This window comes from Gadus macrocephalus, chromosome 6 (genome assembly GCF_031168955.1).
Source record: "Gadus macrocephalus chromosome 6, ASM3116895v1".
Classification (NCBI taxonomy): Eukaryota; Metazoa; Chordata; class Actinopteri; order Gadiformes; family Gadidae; genus Gadus; species Gadus macrocephalus.
Window position 1 is genome coordinate 16,212,384 of NC_082387.1, and position 19,555 is coordinate 16,231,938.

The following is a 19,555-nucleotide window of genomic DNA, read 5'->3' on the forward strand; positions in this document are numbered from 1 at the left end:
GCGAGATGAAAGTGAATGTAGGTCACCGTGGGTAAGGGGTCTCCAGCAGCAACATTAATCAGACATGGATATTAAGCACACATCATGGAGGATAATGGGCCCACCAGCCCTATTACAGGTATATGCAACTGTCACAACACTACAATTTGTCTCCATAGTCACGGAATAATAGGGATGTTATTCAACTGTTTGATTCTCAGATAATTTGATGTTGAGCCGAATGTGTTGCATGCCAATGTTATTGGATCAATGGGCATTCAGATGTAATACTGTGTTACCAGCTTATATGGGATATTATCCTAATTATTTGGTCACAGTTCCACAGAGGTCCCATTGCATTTTCATTCAACTGCACTGCAAACCAATGAACAGGATTTGCAGTCATGGCAACACAATGCTCTTAGAGTAGTATACACATTTTAGTGGTGGCCTTTATGATGGGCTGTATTTTCTAATTGAGCCACTTTTCCTCACAGCTTGCTAAAGAATAACTATCCATCTTCTTACCATCCAATCATACTTAATTTGAGGACTACTATTTACTTTATACACTCTATATTTTAACTTATTTTAAAAGACTTCCCGGTAGGGCAACCAATAACACAATGCAAAAAGTTGTCTTTCATCTGCAGTCTACCTAAGAGACGTGGTTGGTATCAGATGAGTGTTGCTTGAGAGAGCTCTGTTCTGGATGCCTGCTCTCTGATCTCCATTTAAATCATGCTAAAATATTCCCTTCCTCTAGTTATGCCAGCCCACTCTGTATTTCCACGGACCGAAGAAGTACAGCCAGACGAAGAAAGATTGCTAAGGCACCTGATGAGGGTAAAAAACAAAACGTAAACAAAGCAAACACCTGTAGACACGCACAGGGCAAGAGATATCTGCAAGTGAAGGCACTTGACCAATGCACAAGAAAGCGGATATGAAATTGCTATTCAGTAACATTATTCTAGTTAATGAAGAATGTGTGAATATGTGTGAGATATTGTCACATTAAATGTAACCGCTCTGAGTTCTGTGCAATGTTTGCACATATTGGGCACACAATTTGCTTAAGATTTGAAGTACAAAGCTTGATAAATGAAGACATTCAATTACCATGGCAATGTCTGCCATGACAAATTCAATACATTATTCCTTTACAGAAAATTGTTGTGTATCATTAAATATTCATAGAGGCATAACATCTATATTGCATTACTACTTGCCCCAGATTTAAGATGTTTTTGGCACAAATAAGACAGCCTCCCAGCCACAGAAAACACAACCAGTCCTCTCTTCTCCATTTGCTAAAAACCCTTTCCACCAGAGATTGTTTTCCAAAAGTGCTAGTTGGCTCCCTTCCTAAGAGTGTGTGAAACACAGAACTGGCTCTGCCGCACTAGGATCACAGTATTTAAAGATCAGCTCTGGAACCAACAGAAGGAATAAGAAAGAGACAAGAGGCCAATAAGCTATTCTCTTTGTCTTTGTGAGAGAGAGAGAGAGAGAGAGAGAGAGAGAGAGAGAGAGAGAGAGAGAGAGAGAGAGAGAGAGAGAGAGAGAGAGAGAGAGAGAGAGAGAGAGAGAGAGAGAGAGAGAGAGAGAGAGAGAGAGAGAGAGAGAGACATAGATATCGAAAAAAGAAAGCCCCAAATAGTTGACAGGCCGAGGAGAAGACAATCAGAGAACAGATGGACTTGAAGACTTAAAGAAAAGGTACGAAAACGACACACAATGTCTGAAACTGAGAAAACAGAAGGAAGGGGTCACACGTCATAAAAAAGAAAGGCAGGGGGGGGCGAGGAGCAAAAGTTCTGGAGTCAGCACACAGAGAGGACGGCAGGTGATGGGAGGATAATGACAAGTGGGCGGAGTCTACTTGACCCCTGTTGACCTCCTTCCTGACGTGGCTGCTGGGAAGCGTTGAAGGAAATGGGTGCAGCAGCAACCCTAATGTGATGGGATATCCTGCTGCCCGCCTGCCCGCTAACCCCCCGTTCCTCATACGTTGTACACACACACGCACACACACACTCACGCACACACATACGGTAGAGATGGAGATGGAGGACACAGACTCAACAGCACACGCACAGATGGGCACACACTCACATGAACGGAGGATGCAGGCGGTCGCTGGTGCTGGCAAGGGGCCTGCATCACACACACACACACACACACACACACACACACACACACACACACACACACACACACACACACACACACACACACACACACACACACACACACACACACACACACACAGTCTTTACAGTGGCGGAGCCAGCAGCTCACAGGCAAAAGAGCATGTAGGGAAGAACTAGCAGACGCATATGTCCAAAATAAGGTGACTCAACCACACACAGAGCCAAGCCACGCATTGTTAAGAAGAAAACAGGGACATCGTGGAAGGCACATGAAGGTACATGATACAGCGAAGAAGAGAGAAGGAGCTTGGTTAGAACAACAACAACAACTAGGCTCACAGTGTTATTCCAATGCCTAGAGAGCATCTGGTTTTCCTGACAGAATGCCAAGAAAGACCCATTATGTCACTCAGTGCATTTTTCACACATCGCTGCCAAAAGAATATGATTTGATGAACAGCTAATGTTCATGAACAAAACCCGCTCCAACCCAAAAATCCATTGAGATCTTTCATCACTCTGTGATTTCCAAGTCTAAACAGCCATGAGGGCTACCCTCTTTAAATGAATGGTTGTTTAGTTTTCATTATGTGTCATTCTTTTCTCTTGTTCCTTTACGTCAGGAACAGTTCTCCTCGCGTTGAGGGTATTCGGAGGGTAAACGGAGGGTAAACTGTGTCGCTGGATTGCGACTCACCCACCCACCCACCCCTGAAACATCAAAGCACGGCCACGTTGGAACTTCAAGCGCATTTTGCCATTGCTCTGCGAGCTCTCGATCCAGTAATTATAGCTTACAGAAGATATCAACATTATTACCCCCCAGACCACGGTATAATAACACCACAAAGCTCTGCAAAGAAACATCTCGCATTACAAGGGGAAAATATAAAGCATGAACATTGAAAGCATCTGAACTTTGAAATATTGAGCCTACATTGCATGTATTTTATGATTGGCAAATAGCAGTAGCATTATCTATTTGCATTGATGGAGGTGAATGGTGACTGACTTTATTCTATGCAAATATAATTTAAGCAGTAGTCAAATGAAGATGTCAATCAATTGCTTGGCTTGAACTTTACTGACTCCAATCGAAGTCATTAAATGTTTTCGTGTTTCAATGCTGCCCTCTAGTGCCCTAATGTTTAGTATAGTATAATAACAATAACAATAAAAAATAACAATGACAATAACAGTAATAATAATAATAATAATATCAATAATACCTAGGACTGCAAGCAGTTCCTCAAGGTATTCACAACCCAAACTACAACTGACCACGTTAACCAGCCTTTTCCAGCGATTCAAAGGGGCATGTCATTGCTCAAGGCCGATATATGCTCTGTTTTTTAGACGTAACGCGTAAGCACGTAAGATACATAACCCCCCCTTGCGCGGTAAAATATCCTTAAGTGCGTCGCCCAAAATTCCTGACTATGCGACTAAAACACTACTGCCCTACGCAGCTCGCAAAGACTGTGATTGGCCAGCTAACCACATCCTTTCAGGAGTCTCACATTTCCGGTTTTACAGCAACCTTAACATCGTTCAGAGTGTGGAAAAAGACCGCTAACCTAAACTTAGCTACTGCTACTCTCGTCGAAAATACTGGAAGTGCATAAATATAAACAAGCCAGCGATTTCCACTTCCACGCCCACAGATTTGTTCGTTGCTCACCCTACTGTTCTGGCGGAGAATCCCCTTGCAACACGCGCAATCCTTAAGGAACCTTAAAGGAACCGTAAATCAAAACTTGTCTAAAACAAGTCCCTTGTGTAAATTACGTGCTTACGTCTCTGCGTCTAAAACGACCCTAAATCGGCCTTCAGACATAGGACAGGGGCGGGTCTTTGTTCTTCAGCACTGGGTCCTTCCTGGGGATATTTTACCGCGCAAGGGGGGGTTATGTATCTTACGTGCTTACGCGTTACGTCTAAAACAGAGCATATATCGGCCTTTACTCCGAAACACATAGACGCGCACATAGACGCGCACACACACACACACACACGCACGCACACACACTGGTTAGTAGATGACTGATTGTTCTTAGTTACCTGAAGACAGTGGTCACCGAATGCCATGCAGTAGCAGTTGAGCAATCTATACCTTTTACACTTAACATTTTTGCTATTATCATAGAATATAACCAACTAAGAATTAAAAAAAGTGTCATTTTAGTGCTATTTAGCTCAGCTGGTGATAGCCTTAACGGTCCGTTAGGTTCTCTCTTACTGACACTGAAAAGTATCCAGTAATTCATATCTGTTAAATTAAAACAAAAGTAGGTTTAGGTCAAACACTAGTAAAACAAGCTTTTTAGAGTAAAGGGATTGATTACTTTTTTTGTCTGACTTTTTTTTCACTCCTTGATTCAATTATACGAAGCACTAGAGCTAAATGGGACCTTGCATCAAGAGGAGGGAAAACCACCAAATATTTTTGGCTTACAATAGGAAGGTATTGTATTATTGTATTATTTAAGGTGGTCTCTTCTAGCTCAACATCCTATGTTCATGGTCTATAATAGTGGCGAAGTCGCGCCCCTTCCGGTAGAGACCATGGGACATATGAGATCGAAAATATGAATGGGTTTCAATGGAGAGAAAGTAATTATCTTCTGGTCCCCGTCTTTATATGCCCTGGATTACACAAATGTTGTTTGTGGATTTAAATGATAATTGTTCATGCAAAGAAAACCAAAAAAATTCGCGAAGAAGTTAGATAATGTTAGGTTTTCTGTGAGGCCGCTGTGTGAACTACAGCCCCTCGCTGCTCTCGACGCGAATGAGTTCCTAGTGCGGGTGTTCCGGTAGAGACATGGCGATCTCTCTGCTCCACTTCACCGTTATTTTTCCAAGGGGAGGATAAAAGCATAACAGTTATGCCGATGGGGAGATTGTGGGAGATTGTCGGTCTTGCCACGCCAGTCGCAGGGAGCGTGATGTCACATACGAGACGTGTAGTCTTTCTCATTGGGTTTTCTCTACTGAACAATTGCACAATAAACGGTCAAACTCTTGGCATGAAAAATTATCATTTAAATCAATCACCCACTACTAATCACAAACAAAATATGTGTAATTTGGGACATATAAAGACTGGGACCAGAAAATAATTACTTTCTCTCCATTGAAACCCATTCATATTATTCGATCTCATAGGCCCCATGGGCTCTACCGGAAGAGGCGTGACTTCGCCACTCTTTTCCCACTGTCTTCCGGAGGCACAAGACTGTGTGTTACACTAAAGTATCGAAAGTCATCCAATGTAGCTCAACTGGTAGTGCAGACCAGTAAGGCTCCCAAGGTCAATGGTTCTTCTCTTTATGATGATGTTCCCTACCTTATTTCTTTCAGTTTCAGTTATCAGTTACATTTATATGAAAGGAGGTTAAAAGCTACAGATGCTTCCTAGTTTGAAAGGTACAGATTAAGTTTTGGGATAACTCTATTTTTTTGTTTATATTCTTTGCTAAAAATAATAACACCTTGACTTTTGCGTGTTTAACCTCTTTCTTGTGATTTTTCCCGTCTAGCTCAGCTAGGGCATTAACACTGCCATGCCTAGTGGTTAGATACTCATCTGCCCATCTTTTATATCTTGTATTTATATGGAAGTAGGTTAAAAACTAAACACTTGTAAAAGTATTTTTTTTGGAAGCATCATTTGGATCCTTTTTGGATTATATTCTATATCGAAAATAACATCCTGGCTCTTTGTTTCTCTCTTTTTGTTGAGCGGTCTCGTTAGCTCAACTGTGCTTGTCATTAACACCACCAGGATCAGTTGTTCGGTTCCCAAGGACTTCATAACACTTAATAGCAAAAGCGTTAACGCTATGCTCAACCAGCTGTTATAGACGTGACCAAACATTAAAGAGGGTAATAAAAACACGTATTCATCAATACAAATATGAATAAAAACAGTAATCGATTAATGAAATTCAATCTAATGTAACAAATGTAATTTGCGGATGCTGTTTAGAGTCATTAAGAAAGTTGGAATCAAACCACTGACCATGGCAGGGCTGATGCCCTACAAGATTAACTATTAGTAAAAGTAATTAAAAGAGGGAAAACACAAACAGTCCGGGCGTTATTAATTTCTAACAAATAATTTAATCCCCCAAAAAAGGACTGCTAGCACTAGCAGTCACGAACGGTGTAACAGCCCACACGCACAGCCTTATCCCGCTGATTCACGAAGAGATGAGATAAATCTTCCGAAGCGATTTGGAACCAATCCAAATCGGGGTTTTACGGTAGGCCTATGCCATTTCTGTGTTATTTAGTGCCCCCTTCAGGCATGTGGGGCCTCCCGCATGATCACTTTTTTTAATTGACACTGTGATGTCATCGATTGAGCTATCGACGCAAAACGTGCAACAATGTTCAGCATATAAAATAAGGCCAGTCTACAAAGTCTCAGTAATTGTCTTCTATCGGGATGGCGGGACTGCGAATTATTACGCCCCCTATCATTGACAGATGTAAAACTTTTGCGCAATCAGGGGCTAAACTGGGCGTAACCAATCCAGAATAACAATAGAAGAATCCTTACAATAACAATAGGTATCCACAGATACTCTTTGAATTCCTAATTATGTCGAGGTAAATTACGATAACTCATATTTTATTCTATCTTAGTGTCTTTCATAATTTTACCTTGACTATTTAAAGACTAACCGACACAAGATCTTATGAAATGGATTGATGAAATTTGAACAGATGGAATCTCTCTTGATCTCTCTCTCTCTCTCTCTCTCTCTCTCTCTCTCTCTCTCTCTCTCTCTCTCTCTCTCTCTCTCTCTCTCTTTCTCTCTCTCTCCATCTCTCTCTCCATCTCTCTCCCCTTCTCTCTTACTGTCTGTGTGGGTGGTTGGTAGGTTGCATCTGAGCGAAAACGTATGCACACACAAATACTCAAGCACAGAGGCACGAGTGCAGGAATACATTGTGTGGGTTTTGAAAGGGCATAGACCCCTGTGCATGTGTGTGTCAATATTGAAAAGCAATGCAATATTTAGTATAGTTACACTACAAGCATGAGCTGAATCTTTAATAACATTGTGACCTACTTCCCGATGAGTAAAAGTCAACGTTGTCCCCATCAATGGCAGCCAGCTGCCATGGAAGGAACGTCCTGAACGTGCGCTAATGTCACTGACATGTCAGCCATTTTAATTATTCATGAATAGACTGTCTGAGACATTTATCTCTATACCCTTGGCTTTAATTGAGCTTGAAATGTCCTCTCCCCAACTTGCTCTCTTTTTGTTTTCCATTACGAGGAGGGCAAGCTGAATGTCAGATGTAGGCCCACACTGTTGATTTTGAGGATGCTTGGATCCCACTCCACACCAGAGCACCCCAAGCCACTTGTTGGCAAACTCTGGGTCAGAAGGGGGTTATTGAGAAATGGTTGGCATGTTATTATCAGGCTTTTGTATTAAAACACATTGATGTAAACTGTACGTACACAATGCCATGTGTGAACGTGTTTAAGGACAGAAATGTGTACTGAAGTAGAATATATGCATGCACAATATGGATTGTGCATATCTCTCTCTCTCTCTCTCTCTCTCTCTCTCTCTCTCTCTCTCTCTCTCTCTCTCTCTCTCTCTCTCTCTCTCTCTCTCTCGCTATCTCACACACGCACGCACACACACGCACACGGGCGCGCGCGCGCGCACACACAAATGCACACACACACACACCTAAAAACAAGCAATGCTGGTCTAAGCGGACACTAGCCGATACATTTTGATTAGACACAGCTGGATAGGGACCTCTTGTGGCCTTCTTTCGCACTTTATTGACACATATTTAGCCTACTTGTAGGAGATATAAGGCATTCTTTTTCAGAAGCTGTGGAATACATTGATTGCATCATCGCATAAATCAAGAGCTAAAAAACTATAATACGAAGACTTGCAAAATGATAAATAGACACACAGAGGCGCCTTATTTTTATGTTCGAGGGCTTTATTGACCAATCACAAACCGCATTAAGTCTACATTTCAGTTATAGACAGTGAGACTACACAACATTAAAATGATGAGAACAAACCTCTAAAATTGTAACCAATTGAACCATAACGTGTCAGCATTGATAAACTACAATGACCAAGATGCATTGCACCTAAACAGTCATCGTGACACATCGACAACACTGAAAGCTTGCTCACAGGATCCCATCCATTTCATAACTTTAGAGCATCCTTTTGGTTTGCGTTTTACGTGAGGGGCTTTGCCTATGTGTCTAAGCAACCGCAGTGTGTCCTTAATTGAATGACACGATTCATGCGTTAACATTTTTGGCTAGCTTATAACCTTGGCTAAAAAAACTGCTCGGCGTGCCCCAAGTAGTCGTGTGCTAAAGCTAGCTTATCTCACGTAAATAAAACGGCTAGACCTTGTGTTAAAGGTTCAGATTGCAGGGCTGCTGGTGCATGGTTGCTGAACAATATCGCCTGGTGAGTAGCTAAGTTATTATTGCATTTTCCTTCAATTGTGCCAGCGTTACGTGTTTGCTCGGGTGATGCTGTGCTGTGTTGACTGGCTACACTTGACAGCTAGCTAACTTGAAATTAGCTTCCTCGTTCAGGATCTAGAGTTTGCGTATGTGACTGCCGAGAAGATGTTGATGGTTTGGCTATACATATGTATGTACATGCCTTCTGATGAGCTTCCTATAATACTGTTGAATTGTGTGACAGGCTGATGTTATAACATTAAGCTGACTTGTCTCTCGGCAGTACGTGGGAATGTTGACTGTGATCACGTGAGTTGCAACAGGGAAGTGAACAGTACTGGAAGTAAATAGTGCAGGAGAGTCCCTCGTTTAAAATACTAGTGGTTTGCAACCTAAGTCTATATGCAACTGGTAGCAACATAGACGAGTTAGACCGACTTTTGTGCTTTCTACTCTGCTCCTAAAGGACGGAGGGATGGCCCACTAACTTTGGGTAACAATCAACTATTTTGTCTGTACTAGGATGTTCATTTGAATCACTGATATTGTGTGTGCATATATATATATATATATATATATATATATATATATTCTTTATTTAAACGCTTATTGACCGTTCTTAATTACGTTTTTTGTCTTTCGTGCACTGGGCCGTTATCAGTAATGGGGATTGTATGTGGAGTAGAGCGATAAGGTTTCAGCAGTCTCTGCCCATTTGGCAAGGCCGACGCTGATTAATGTCATAGACCTTTGTCATGGGAAAAGGAAACACTGTATTACCTATGAGGTATATTTCTAAGGTTTGTCATTCATTTCCACTGGTTTCATGGCTGTATCCCAAATGGAATAAGGAAGTACAACGAAATTACTCATTCGAAATGCTTTCTAAACAGAGAGCGATATTGACCAAGAGACGCAGGGGGATAGGCGATACATTATGTGAATGCACTGTTAATACTATTGGATGCTTACACTCAAAACGTTCTTTCCTCTCCATTCCAGCTTTCTTCAACATCGGGTTCCAGGATTACTTTTGTACATTTTGGTTTCATTCAAAGATGACTTTGTCATTACCCTGGTTTTGCACATACATCACGTAGATCTGGAAAGAGAGGATTAATACTGCACTAGGCCAGTGCCGCACATGGTGTGGGTGAAACTTAAGTCATGAACCTCCATCAAGTCCTCACAGGGGCAGTCAATCCAGGGGACAACTGCTTCTCCGTGGGGAGTGTCAATAATGTGCCATTCACGGTAAGAGATTGACACAGCCTTGGAGTGAACTTGCTTGCAGCCCTTTTAAAGTCGATATTACCTGACCCATGTTTTAATACCTTAGTCGACTACAATGATCCAGTTTACTCTTTTTACTTTGATTAGTGTCTTCACTGTTAACCAAAGGTAATTGTTGATGTGTTGAAAGTGAAATGATCAAGTTGTCGACCCTAAATAAGTCACGCTCTAGGCAATGTAAATTAATGGTGATTTTTGTTACTATAAATCTTCTTTATTTTTGGGGCTGTAATTAATTAATTAATTAATTAATTATTATAATTGTTTTAATTTAATTGCAGATTTGATGTGACTTAATGTAATTTAAATAGCAATCATCCTAATGGATTCTTTGTCAGTCTCCATTGACGGAATCGGGTTAATTTACTTTAAAGTTCCCACAAAAATGGCAGATGACTGTCTCTGTAGGTGGGACATTGGTGGTGGTGTGTCCTTTTCATCCCTGTCTGAGTGAATATCCCCTGACTTGCCCCTCTGTCTTCTGCTGTGACAGGCCTATGCGTCCGGTTGTGACGTGGTGATCTTGGGAAGTGACTTTGAACGGCTGCAGATCATTCCCGGGGCAAAGCATGGTAACATCCAAGTGGGATGCGTGGACTGCTCCCTGGACGGAGGCCGGGTAAGAGCGGCTTGGCTTCTTGTCACAGAAACACCTTTTGGGTCTGGACAGTTTCATCGTTTAAAAAAATCCCCAAATACACGCATGTGGATTTAAGTGTGTAAACTATGGCAACACAAGGTTAAAATTGACATGGGGAGGTAAATTCTATATCTGTCACATGCATATCCATAGATAGAAGGTGAAGCTCTAGCAAAGGCAAGGGGAAATGAGTGGAATAGAAGCCATTTATATTTACTTGTGTGATAAAAGTCCCAGTTTTTGTCATGAGTTTAAGAAGGGTGTGTGTGTGTGTGTGTGTGTGTGTGTGTGTGTGTGTGTGTGTGTGTGTGTGTGTGTGTGTGTGTGTGTGTGTGTGTGTGTGTGTGTGTGTGTGTGTGTGTGTGTGTGTGTGTGTGTGTGTGTGTGTGTGTGTGTGTGTGTGGGGCCTTTTTGGAAGTTTTTGTGTGTCACTCGCTCAATTCATCATCCCTGACAGTTGACATTATTTACCTCATTAGGTACACGGCTTGTATTACTCAAGGTCCTGGTCACCTCAATACCGCTTAATACATTTTTGTCAGTCACTCCATTCAGCAGTGTGGAAGTGTGCTTTGTCATAATCAACACCTTTAGGCTTGGAGGGTTTTTGGGCCTGGAAGTAATTTTTCCTCCTCTCATAAAGCCTTCTTTTTAATTTATGAAATGCCCCTTACTATTAGATGCGTAAGGATATTCTATACCCTATTATCATATTTTTTCTTTGCTGTGTTTCCGGCACAGATTGCAGCTTCATATGGAGGCATTGTTTGTGTGTTTGAGCCTGTGGGGCGGACTGATCCGAAATCCACGACACCAACGGTGAGTCGCTCAGGACTACACGGTACATTTGCCTGTGGGTAAAGTGCAAGAAGGAATAGAACAAGTTTCTACGTACTTTACATAAGAGTGGTTTTATATGTGCATGAGAGTGGTTTTATATGTGCATGGGACCAGTGCCATGTGATAGAATAGCTACGCCAGTGCTTCTAACTAGTTTACATGATGAAATGCAAATTTCGACAAGTACTTTTCAAATCGTTCAAATGTTTTTACTCCGGGATCTGGTGACTGGTTTTGCATCTTTTTAAGCATCATTCTGATTTAAATATACAAAATTTGTATAGACTATCGTCTTACTAATTATCTGGCTATCTAACTGTTTTGTCTCCTTTATGTCACTCTTTATTTAAATGGCTCTCCTTTGCATACATATCTCTACAGAAGTTGGAGTTCCAGTGGCAGAAAAGTGGCCAAATAGTTCTCCAGTCAATAGTGAGGAACCTTGCCTGGCACCCCTCAGGTACAGTCCCACAGCATCTGTTCCAGTTCTGCCAAACCCAGAGCGCACCGGCTGTCCCGAAGAGGCTGATTGAACAACAATAACAAACAGAGTTTTCCATCATTTAAAAAAGAACCATGTCCTCATGACTTGTGCCTCGGGCTCCTCCAGGGAGGTATCTGTTGACAGGCTCCAACAGCCTCCAGTTGTGGTCCAACAGCGCTAGGCCAGGTGCTGACCATGAGGAGGAAGGGAAGCCCACAGAGCTGACCATTGACAGCCCTCCGTCTCCATGGAGGTGCATCTGGCTCAGCAGGTGAGGACGAGATATTGCACTCATTGCATTGTGTTGAACATTTGGCGGGGTTATATTCTCCTCTTGTGCCTGGTTTTTAAAGCTTTTATTTGTTCATGTTTTAATTGCCTTTTTATTATGTTGATTTTGATGTGCACTGTTGAGTAACATCTGTGCTATATAAATATATTGTGAATGATAAATTAATAAATTGCTCATTAACTAGTGGGCATGCCCAGCGGTTGTGGGAGCTACTGCACTAGCCTTCTGTTTGCACAGTCGACTTCATTAATTTCTGGTTTCCCTTGCTATAGGACAGCATCACCCGTCAATCTGATGAAGTTCTCTCCTGATGGAGAATTCTTTGCCACAGCTGGACTTGTAAGTTGTCCCCATACCTATTTCTTAATTACCCTGGCTTCGATTTCCCATGTACGGTTGACTAGTTGCATGTTAATTGTTTTTAACAACAGTAACATCAACATTAAAATAGCTGCTAGTAGTTGAATGTTAACCCTCACCGTATCCAGACGTTTGAACAGAAGTTGTCCTGTCGTTTGACTGGCTTCCGCCATTCTACCCTGTGCCACCTCCATGCAGGATGACTGCCTGGTGAAGGTATGGTACAGCACCATTAAGTGGCAGTCGGGAGTGTCCAGCCTCTTCACACCCCCGGAGGCGGGCTCAGCCCATGGAGAGCTGGCCTTCTCCTTCGTCTACCTGGCCCATCCACGCTCCGTCACTGGCTTCTCCTGGAGGCAGACCAGCAAGTACATGCCCCGGTAAGGGAGGTCGATTCAGAGGTTGTCAATCAGGATGTTTTACTCCCTTGTAAGACATTGCACGGAGCATGAAAAAGAAAAAGAAATATGTCCTCTGTTATTGAGATTTTTTTGTACTTTAGTGCTGAACTATTGCTGCCTTTGTTAGGATTTCTTTCTTTCTTTCTTATCATACTCTACAGACATTGAGGCCCATCTTCTCCCACGATCCATCACCTAGAGACTATTCCATAAAAAAAATCGATACTTGTTGAGCATCGGGCGTTTATCTGTAAAGATCCACTGTTATATTCCCATGGATCCCGATGGAGACTTGCTTCTTATTTGACATAACAGTCGTGTCTTTAAAACATTTCCCCCCTCTCCAACTTCAAATGAAAGACACATATGGGACATCCACGTGTTTCTCTGCTTCTATTGAGCATGACCACGTCCAATTTATAATAGTTCGAGAATGAGGCTATGGTTTAAGGCTAGGTTATGTTTTTAAATGCATTTTCAGCATGAATTGCATTTTCTAGTTGAAATTCAATATTTGACCTTTTGACATAAGCCGGAAGCCAAGTCCAGTCCTAAGGATGTTTTCTGCTAGCTTTTATTATTTCTGTTGGCCTAGGTACATATGTACAGTATGAAATTTGGTAGAGAGTAACCTCAAACAATGGGGAATGTAGGGAAGTAAAAGTTTGCGACAACATCCCCAAAAAGACACAATAACATCCAGTCTCAAGCCTTACACATGGGGATTAGCATATCCCTTGGATCTAAAGTTACTGTTGAAATGTAGTGCTATTTCTGCTGAAATGTAAATGAAGAGTGAAACAAAGGAACCGGGTACTTCTTTTGAGACCAAACCGCCCCGAGTTGAGGGAGCTTTCTGTCAACTCGTGATGGCTCAAGGTGTAGACTAACTAATCTAATAACAGAGAAGCTATTGTGTCAGGTTACAGCCTTTGGGCTGGACCAGGCTCCTGGTCAATACAAACGGGTACGATTTTATTTCAGTCAAATATGTACATTGAAAGAACATCTGGTTGGTTCCTTTCATGAAGAGAGGGATCAAACAATAGCTTTTTGATTTTTTCCTAATCAATACACATCCCTCCCCTATGTTGAGCCCCACCCTTGCAGTTGTACATAGAATTGTGTCATTTTAGGAATGCAATGTGCACTCAATCTTTAATTAAACAGATAATTAAAAGGATTTTATTAACATATTTTATTAGCTTTTACATTTTGCACTTTGTGTTGAAGTGCATGCTGTAGTATGCATATAAAATCTAATTTATACAGACCCCTGATATCTGAAATGTTAATTCCTTTGGTAGTTTAACATTTGCAGGAAATTAAACAATTTTTCATGCAAAATGGGTTAGTCGCAGACACCTATGTCCCCAGCTGTAATATCCTGGTCTGACCTGAAATTGTCCTCTGACTCAAAGGATAATGTGATGCAAGTCTAATGTGATAAGCCACTAACATGGACGTACAACTGTAGTCCAAAAACGACCACATCGGGTTACGGAACCTCTATTAATCTGACACACAATATTGTCTGCTGCTATATATGGGAATTTAGGAAACATTTTTATTTGACATGGACAGGCCTACCATTGTTTATCTTTGGAAGATACCCTTCGATATATGTATGTGTGTACATAATTATGCTTATTTGTCTACAGAAATTAAACGAAACTCCTGATTCATTCCCCATTCTAATGCAGTGTATTTCCTAGTAAATCTGGAAAATGACAAGAGTATAACCTTTTGTTGCTGTGAAAGAGTTAAGTTTGCCTTGCCGATCTTGCAGCTGTTCCCTTATATCGGAGCAGCATAATCGATGACGACGCCTTTACGTCACACTTCTACGCTTCCTTCTTCCCACAAACGTCCCAAATTGAGCGTCTGTGTCCCGTGTTTTCCCACCAGAGGGTCGGTGTGTAGCGTGCTGCTCACCTGCTGTAAGGACAGCGTGTGTCGCCTCTGGGCCGAGACCCTCCTGCCCGACGACAGTCTCCTCTCCAGTCACCATAACAACCACGCCACCGGTCAACAGGGTGACCCGCCGCGACCGTCTGGGCCCTGCAGGAAGAACGGCTCAGAGGAGGGGTCACAGGGAAGGGCACCGCTGCAGGTGAGACTAATTGTAGCATGTTTTACTGTGATGCCTGAAGTGGAACACAGCCCTCTGGTCGCAAGGGTACCGCCAGGTCCTAATTGAATGAGGACGTGCAACTTTGTGGATGACGAGAACGACACGGTTATTTTGTGAAGCCCTTAACAAAGTGGACAAACCAGCACGCAAGATGTTAAGCTATTCTATTAAAGAAAATGGAAATATCCTCTCCTCCATCCCTTTGTTAGTTCCAGCACACTTGGTTTTTTTTCGTGGGGAATTCAAACCCGACGACCGGCTCCACTGTTAATTTTGCAAATTAGCATAGAGCAGAGATAAGAGATGGGGAGGGAGTAGAAAAAAAAGCACAGAAGAGAAGAGGCTTTAGAGGAGTTAAAGGGAAAATTAATTGGCTATCAGACACAAAGATGGTTTTCTGAGCTTTGTAGGGCTTAAGAGAAACATCAGTGAGGGAAAACTGGCCTGATTGCTGTAATCTGTGCTACCACCTCCTAAAGATTGCTCTAACCTTCTTTTCAACGTTTTTTATTTATAATGAGTTATCTACTTTTCTACGTCTCTTTGGTCATAGGTCAGTGTAAACTGATAAGAGGTTTTCATTTGTTTGTCTCCGTTAACCTCATTTTCCTCGAACATATAAAATGTTCTTTATTTGAAATGAACATTCACAATGTCCTTGTCCTTATGTCCTCTCTGATGGCACTCAGAGAGGACATAAGGTGTGTGTGTGTGTGTGTGTGTGTGTGTGTGTGTGTGTGTGTGTGTGTGTGTGTGTGTGTGTGTGTGTGTGTGTGTGTGTGTGTGTGTGTGTGTGTGTGTGTGTGTGTGTGTGTGTGTGTGGTATTTCTAAAATTCCCCCAAAAAATTATAAAATGAAGAAACTCCGTAACTTTTAATGTCTTGAACAGTAGGTTTGGCCCTCCTCCTCGTAGGGAGAGTCACTCCCCTTTTCTTCCACCCCTAACGGTGGAACAATGCGTTAGTTAATTGGTGTATTCTGTTCCAGCTCAACCTGCAGGACTCCTATGGGATGCCTTCTTTCCATGGCGTGGCCCATCCCTCTGTTACAGGCTGCCTGCCCCACCTGAACGGGAGGCACTACAGCCACAAATCAGGCAGCAACAGCCTTCCCCATGCCAACGCTCTGTGTCACTTCCACATCGCAGCCAGCATCAACCCAGCCACAGGTGGCGACCATTTGAAAATACATTCATTTTATTATTAGGAGAAATGGGTATTTTTAAAATAAATAAAGCCCATTCGTATATAAATGAAATTATTATGAAAGGCTTGTTATGCGCAAGCAGGGTTAGCCCTATCTCCAACACTAAACCATTTCATACATTTAGAATTCATAATGCATATTTGGGATTCATATTTTATACAGTCTAATAACCTAAGGATATTATCGTGAAAACGTCTTTAATGCAATGAAGTAGATGGTTTTCAAGAATCTCCTATCTTATCCAAAATTTAAGAATGGGCTTGGCAAAAAGGAAAATTAATTGTATTATTAGTTATATAATTAAAAGCAATCTTGTACTATACTAAGAAAAGTGGGTTTAAGCAGTCACTTACACCTCCAATTTAAATAGGTGAGTTAGGGCGTTTTTAAATGGAGTCTAATCTGATGCAAACCACAAAGAGGTCCCCCGATTGTCTAAAATGATCTATTTTTACCAGCTGTTAAACAGGATTGTCGGCAATTTCCCTTTTGACTCACACATTTTTGACATCTTATATTCGTGGCGGCATATCACATTTATTTCTGGGATATTTAGATGGCATTCGATGGAAATGTTATAGTTGCAGGCTTTATAGTTGCCTATTTCAACCCACAGTCCTGATGGCAAATCTTTGAATGTCTTTATCCCAGATATCCCCCTGCTCCCCTCCATCTCCTCTCTATGTGGGGGAGACGATGAGGAACCGGGAGGGCCCTTCACAGTCCACTGGCTGAACAACAAGGAGCTCCACCTCACTCTGGCCATGGAGGTCTTCCTCCAGCAGCTCCGGGGCAGTCTGGAGAACGAGGCTGAGCCTACACGGGAAGGTGTGCACACGGCTGTTCTTAAACAGAAGAGCTATCCTCTTAGAAACACATGAGTTTTGTCTGGTAATGCTTTTCTAGTCCTTCAGTCCTGCCAAATGACCAAAAAAAATAAACTAGAAAATGCCTTTCCTGCAGAAAATGCAGTGAAGGCTGTGTAGTGTAAAGTGAGATTAAATTGAAAGAAGATTGAGAGAAGTCTTAACCGATTTGAATGAATTTTGCTCAAGAGAGCAATAGTTATGTTCTATTTGGGTTGAATTGGGGTTGAATTATGTCTCTAAATAACAAAATTTGTCGTGCATTGACGTTATTCTTTGACATCGAGTTAATCAAGATTAGCTCACATATAAGCCTAATGATGAGACTCAGTGGAGTCTTAGCTTTCATGACACATCTATTGTTTGTTTAGATAGCATGCCGTGAAATAGCTTGTGTTTAAGTGCATTAGCCTTGTATCTTCTACCGGGAGCAGTCACCTAGCCATTTATGAAGATCCTAGCCTCAAATTAATATACTCGTTCTCAAAAACGGTTTCTCAGGCATCTGTAAATTGCACCCGATCATTATCAGTAGAAGTAGACAGCAGAATGTCTTTACAGTGTGTTTCTATGTTAAAAAAGCTCAAAGGATGGAAGTCATTGAGACCAAATCCAAATATACGAAACAGGTTTTACACTAAGGCCGTTGAATCTCAACAAGGGTTAATATCGAAGATCTGTCAGTGTAGATAGTGTGATGATTGTTAAATGTTTGAACAGACTTTAGAGGTAAAAAATTTACAGAATTGCGAAGTCTGAAGTACCTAGTTGAAGTCTCAGAGAATGGGGTTGACTTCCATTATACATTTTTTTTAAAAATACATTTAAAAAGTATAAATGGTAGCGTGTGATTCAGAGCAGTGGATCAGTGGTCTCTAGGTGAACATTTTTGCAGCACTCTCCTTATTTTGATCAGCTTTGTCAGGTGTAAATGATGACATTTTCTTCCAGAGCCAGAAGAGGAAGTCAACTCGGATGATGCAGACGCTACCTCAACTGAACCCAAGGGGTCTGAAAGGCGGTCCTCGGAGCTGCCAGCGGCGGCGGTGGAGCACCGGGTGGAGGTGTTGCTGGCGGAGTGGAACAAAGGGGCGGACATGTTGTTCAGCATCCACCCTATGGACGGCTCCCTGTTGGTCTGGAACGTGGACTGGCTGGATGAATACCAGCCAGCCATGTACAGACAAGCTCAGGTAGGTGTTTACATTGTGCTCTGATGCTGGTGTGTGTGTGTGTGTGTGTGTGTGTGTGTGTGTGTGTGTGTGTGTGTGTGTGTGTGTGTGTGTGTGTGTGTGTGTGTGTGTGTGTGTGTGTGTGTGTGTGTGTGTGTGTGTGTGTGTGTGTGTGTGTGGTAGGAATTAATAGGTTATTATCTGGGGGGATAATGGTCTCCATTAGGGTGAAATAATGACCGTTCCCTTGGTGTTGCTAATTGCAACCTGGAACCTGTAGAACAACAAACTTAGTATTGTTGAGTAGTGTATTGTTTATGATAATCTTGCATTCAAACCTTGCTCTACATTCATCCTTTTCTTGTAGTCCTGTATAGTGTTATTAGGTCTTAAATCAAATAAGTCATTAAATGGATGACAATGTCTGGCCTAGAGGCTCTGTTTTAAGGTAAGGTTAAGGTTTTTTGTTTATCCTGGCTTTACAATTGATTCTTCTCTTCACACTTATTTTTTTACATCCAAATTATGAGCATCCATTCCCCTAACAAAGAAATTCATTATGCTTGTGTGGCACCTGTAATGTCCATACTGATGGATTTATTCAATCTGACCATTTTGCAAATCCTAATGTGTTTTCCTTATTAAATGACATCGCAAAGTGTGCATTAGCCAGGATATCATTCAGAATGTAAATCATTTTGACAGTCATGATTGCCTCTCTCCCATTCTAATGGCTTCTTCTGTAGCCATTCAGCTAATGGTATTCTAATTAAGTGTGACTTCATATAAAATTTCAATTTTCCTTGATGCATTTTATCAGCCGCTTTACAATGGACAGAGGCTTCTGCTTGGCCGGCCAGCCAGGCATAGCAGCCGATAACTCACCCTCTGTCATTTCCACTTTAGTTAATTTTGGCAAAGATATTGTGACTGTTGGCCTTGCTTGTCACAAAAAGTACATACCGTCCATGGTACTATTTGTCATCCGATTTGATCACTCTTTTAGTGTGGAAGAATAGACCAGCTCACATTGAGGATTGATTTTGAAATCATCAATAATTTCAACATAACTTTGTTGTGCTTCCATTTATATTGCATCGATTTTGGCACCTATTGCACTCCTAACTTTTCCTGGAAGGAGGGATGCCTCTTCAAGAAGTACGATCAAATCAAGGAGCAAGTTTCCAATCTCTGTCCAAAATAGACAGTGGAGTCAATACTTCTCGTTCAATGCTTTATTCGTGGGCTCA

General features: G+C 41.8%; 1 protein-coding gene across 6 annotated transcripts in view; it reads left to right on the top strand.

Moving 5' to 3' along the window:
• Window positions 1-8,272: 8,272 nt before the first annotated feature.
• LOC132459754 (dmX-like protein 1) overlaps window positions 8,273-19,555 on the top strand; it is a 48,056-nt gene continuing 36,773 nt past the window's right edge. For 5 of the 6 annotated variants that reach the window (XM_060054496.1, XM_060054501.1, XM_060054500.1 and 2 more), the window contains exons 1-12: window positions 8,273-8,617; window positions 9,619-9,870; window positions 10,403-10,528; window positions 11,291-11,368; window positions 11,771-11,849; window positions 12,000-12,144; window positions 12,438-12,504; window positions 12,724-12,905; window positions 14,835-15,039; window positions 16,049-16,229; window positions 16,919-17,095; window positions 18,085-18,326. In XM_060054496.1, coding sequence (XP_059910479.1) covers window positions 9,784-9,870; window positions 10,403-10,528; window positions 11,291-11,368; window positions 11,771-11,849; window positions 12,000-12,144; window positions 12,438-12,504; window positions 12,724-12,905; window positions 14,835-15,039; window positions 16,049-16,229; window positions 16,919-17,095; window positions 18,085-18,326 — 1,569 coding nt within the window. In that variant the 5' untranslated portion in view covers window positions 8,273-8,617; window positions 9,619-9,783. Of the gene's footprint in view, window positions 8,618-8,672; window positions 9,110-9,618; window positions 9,871-10,402; window positions 10,529-11,290; window positions 11,369-11,770; window positions 11,850-11,999; window positions 12,145-12,437; window positions 12,505-12,723; window positions 12,906-14,834; window positions 15,040-16,048; window positions 16,230-16,918; window positions 17,096-18,084; window positions 18,327-19,555 lie in introns of those variants that run through there. The other variant, XM_060054497.1, reaches the window with a different exon arrangement.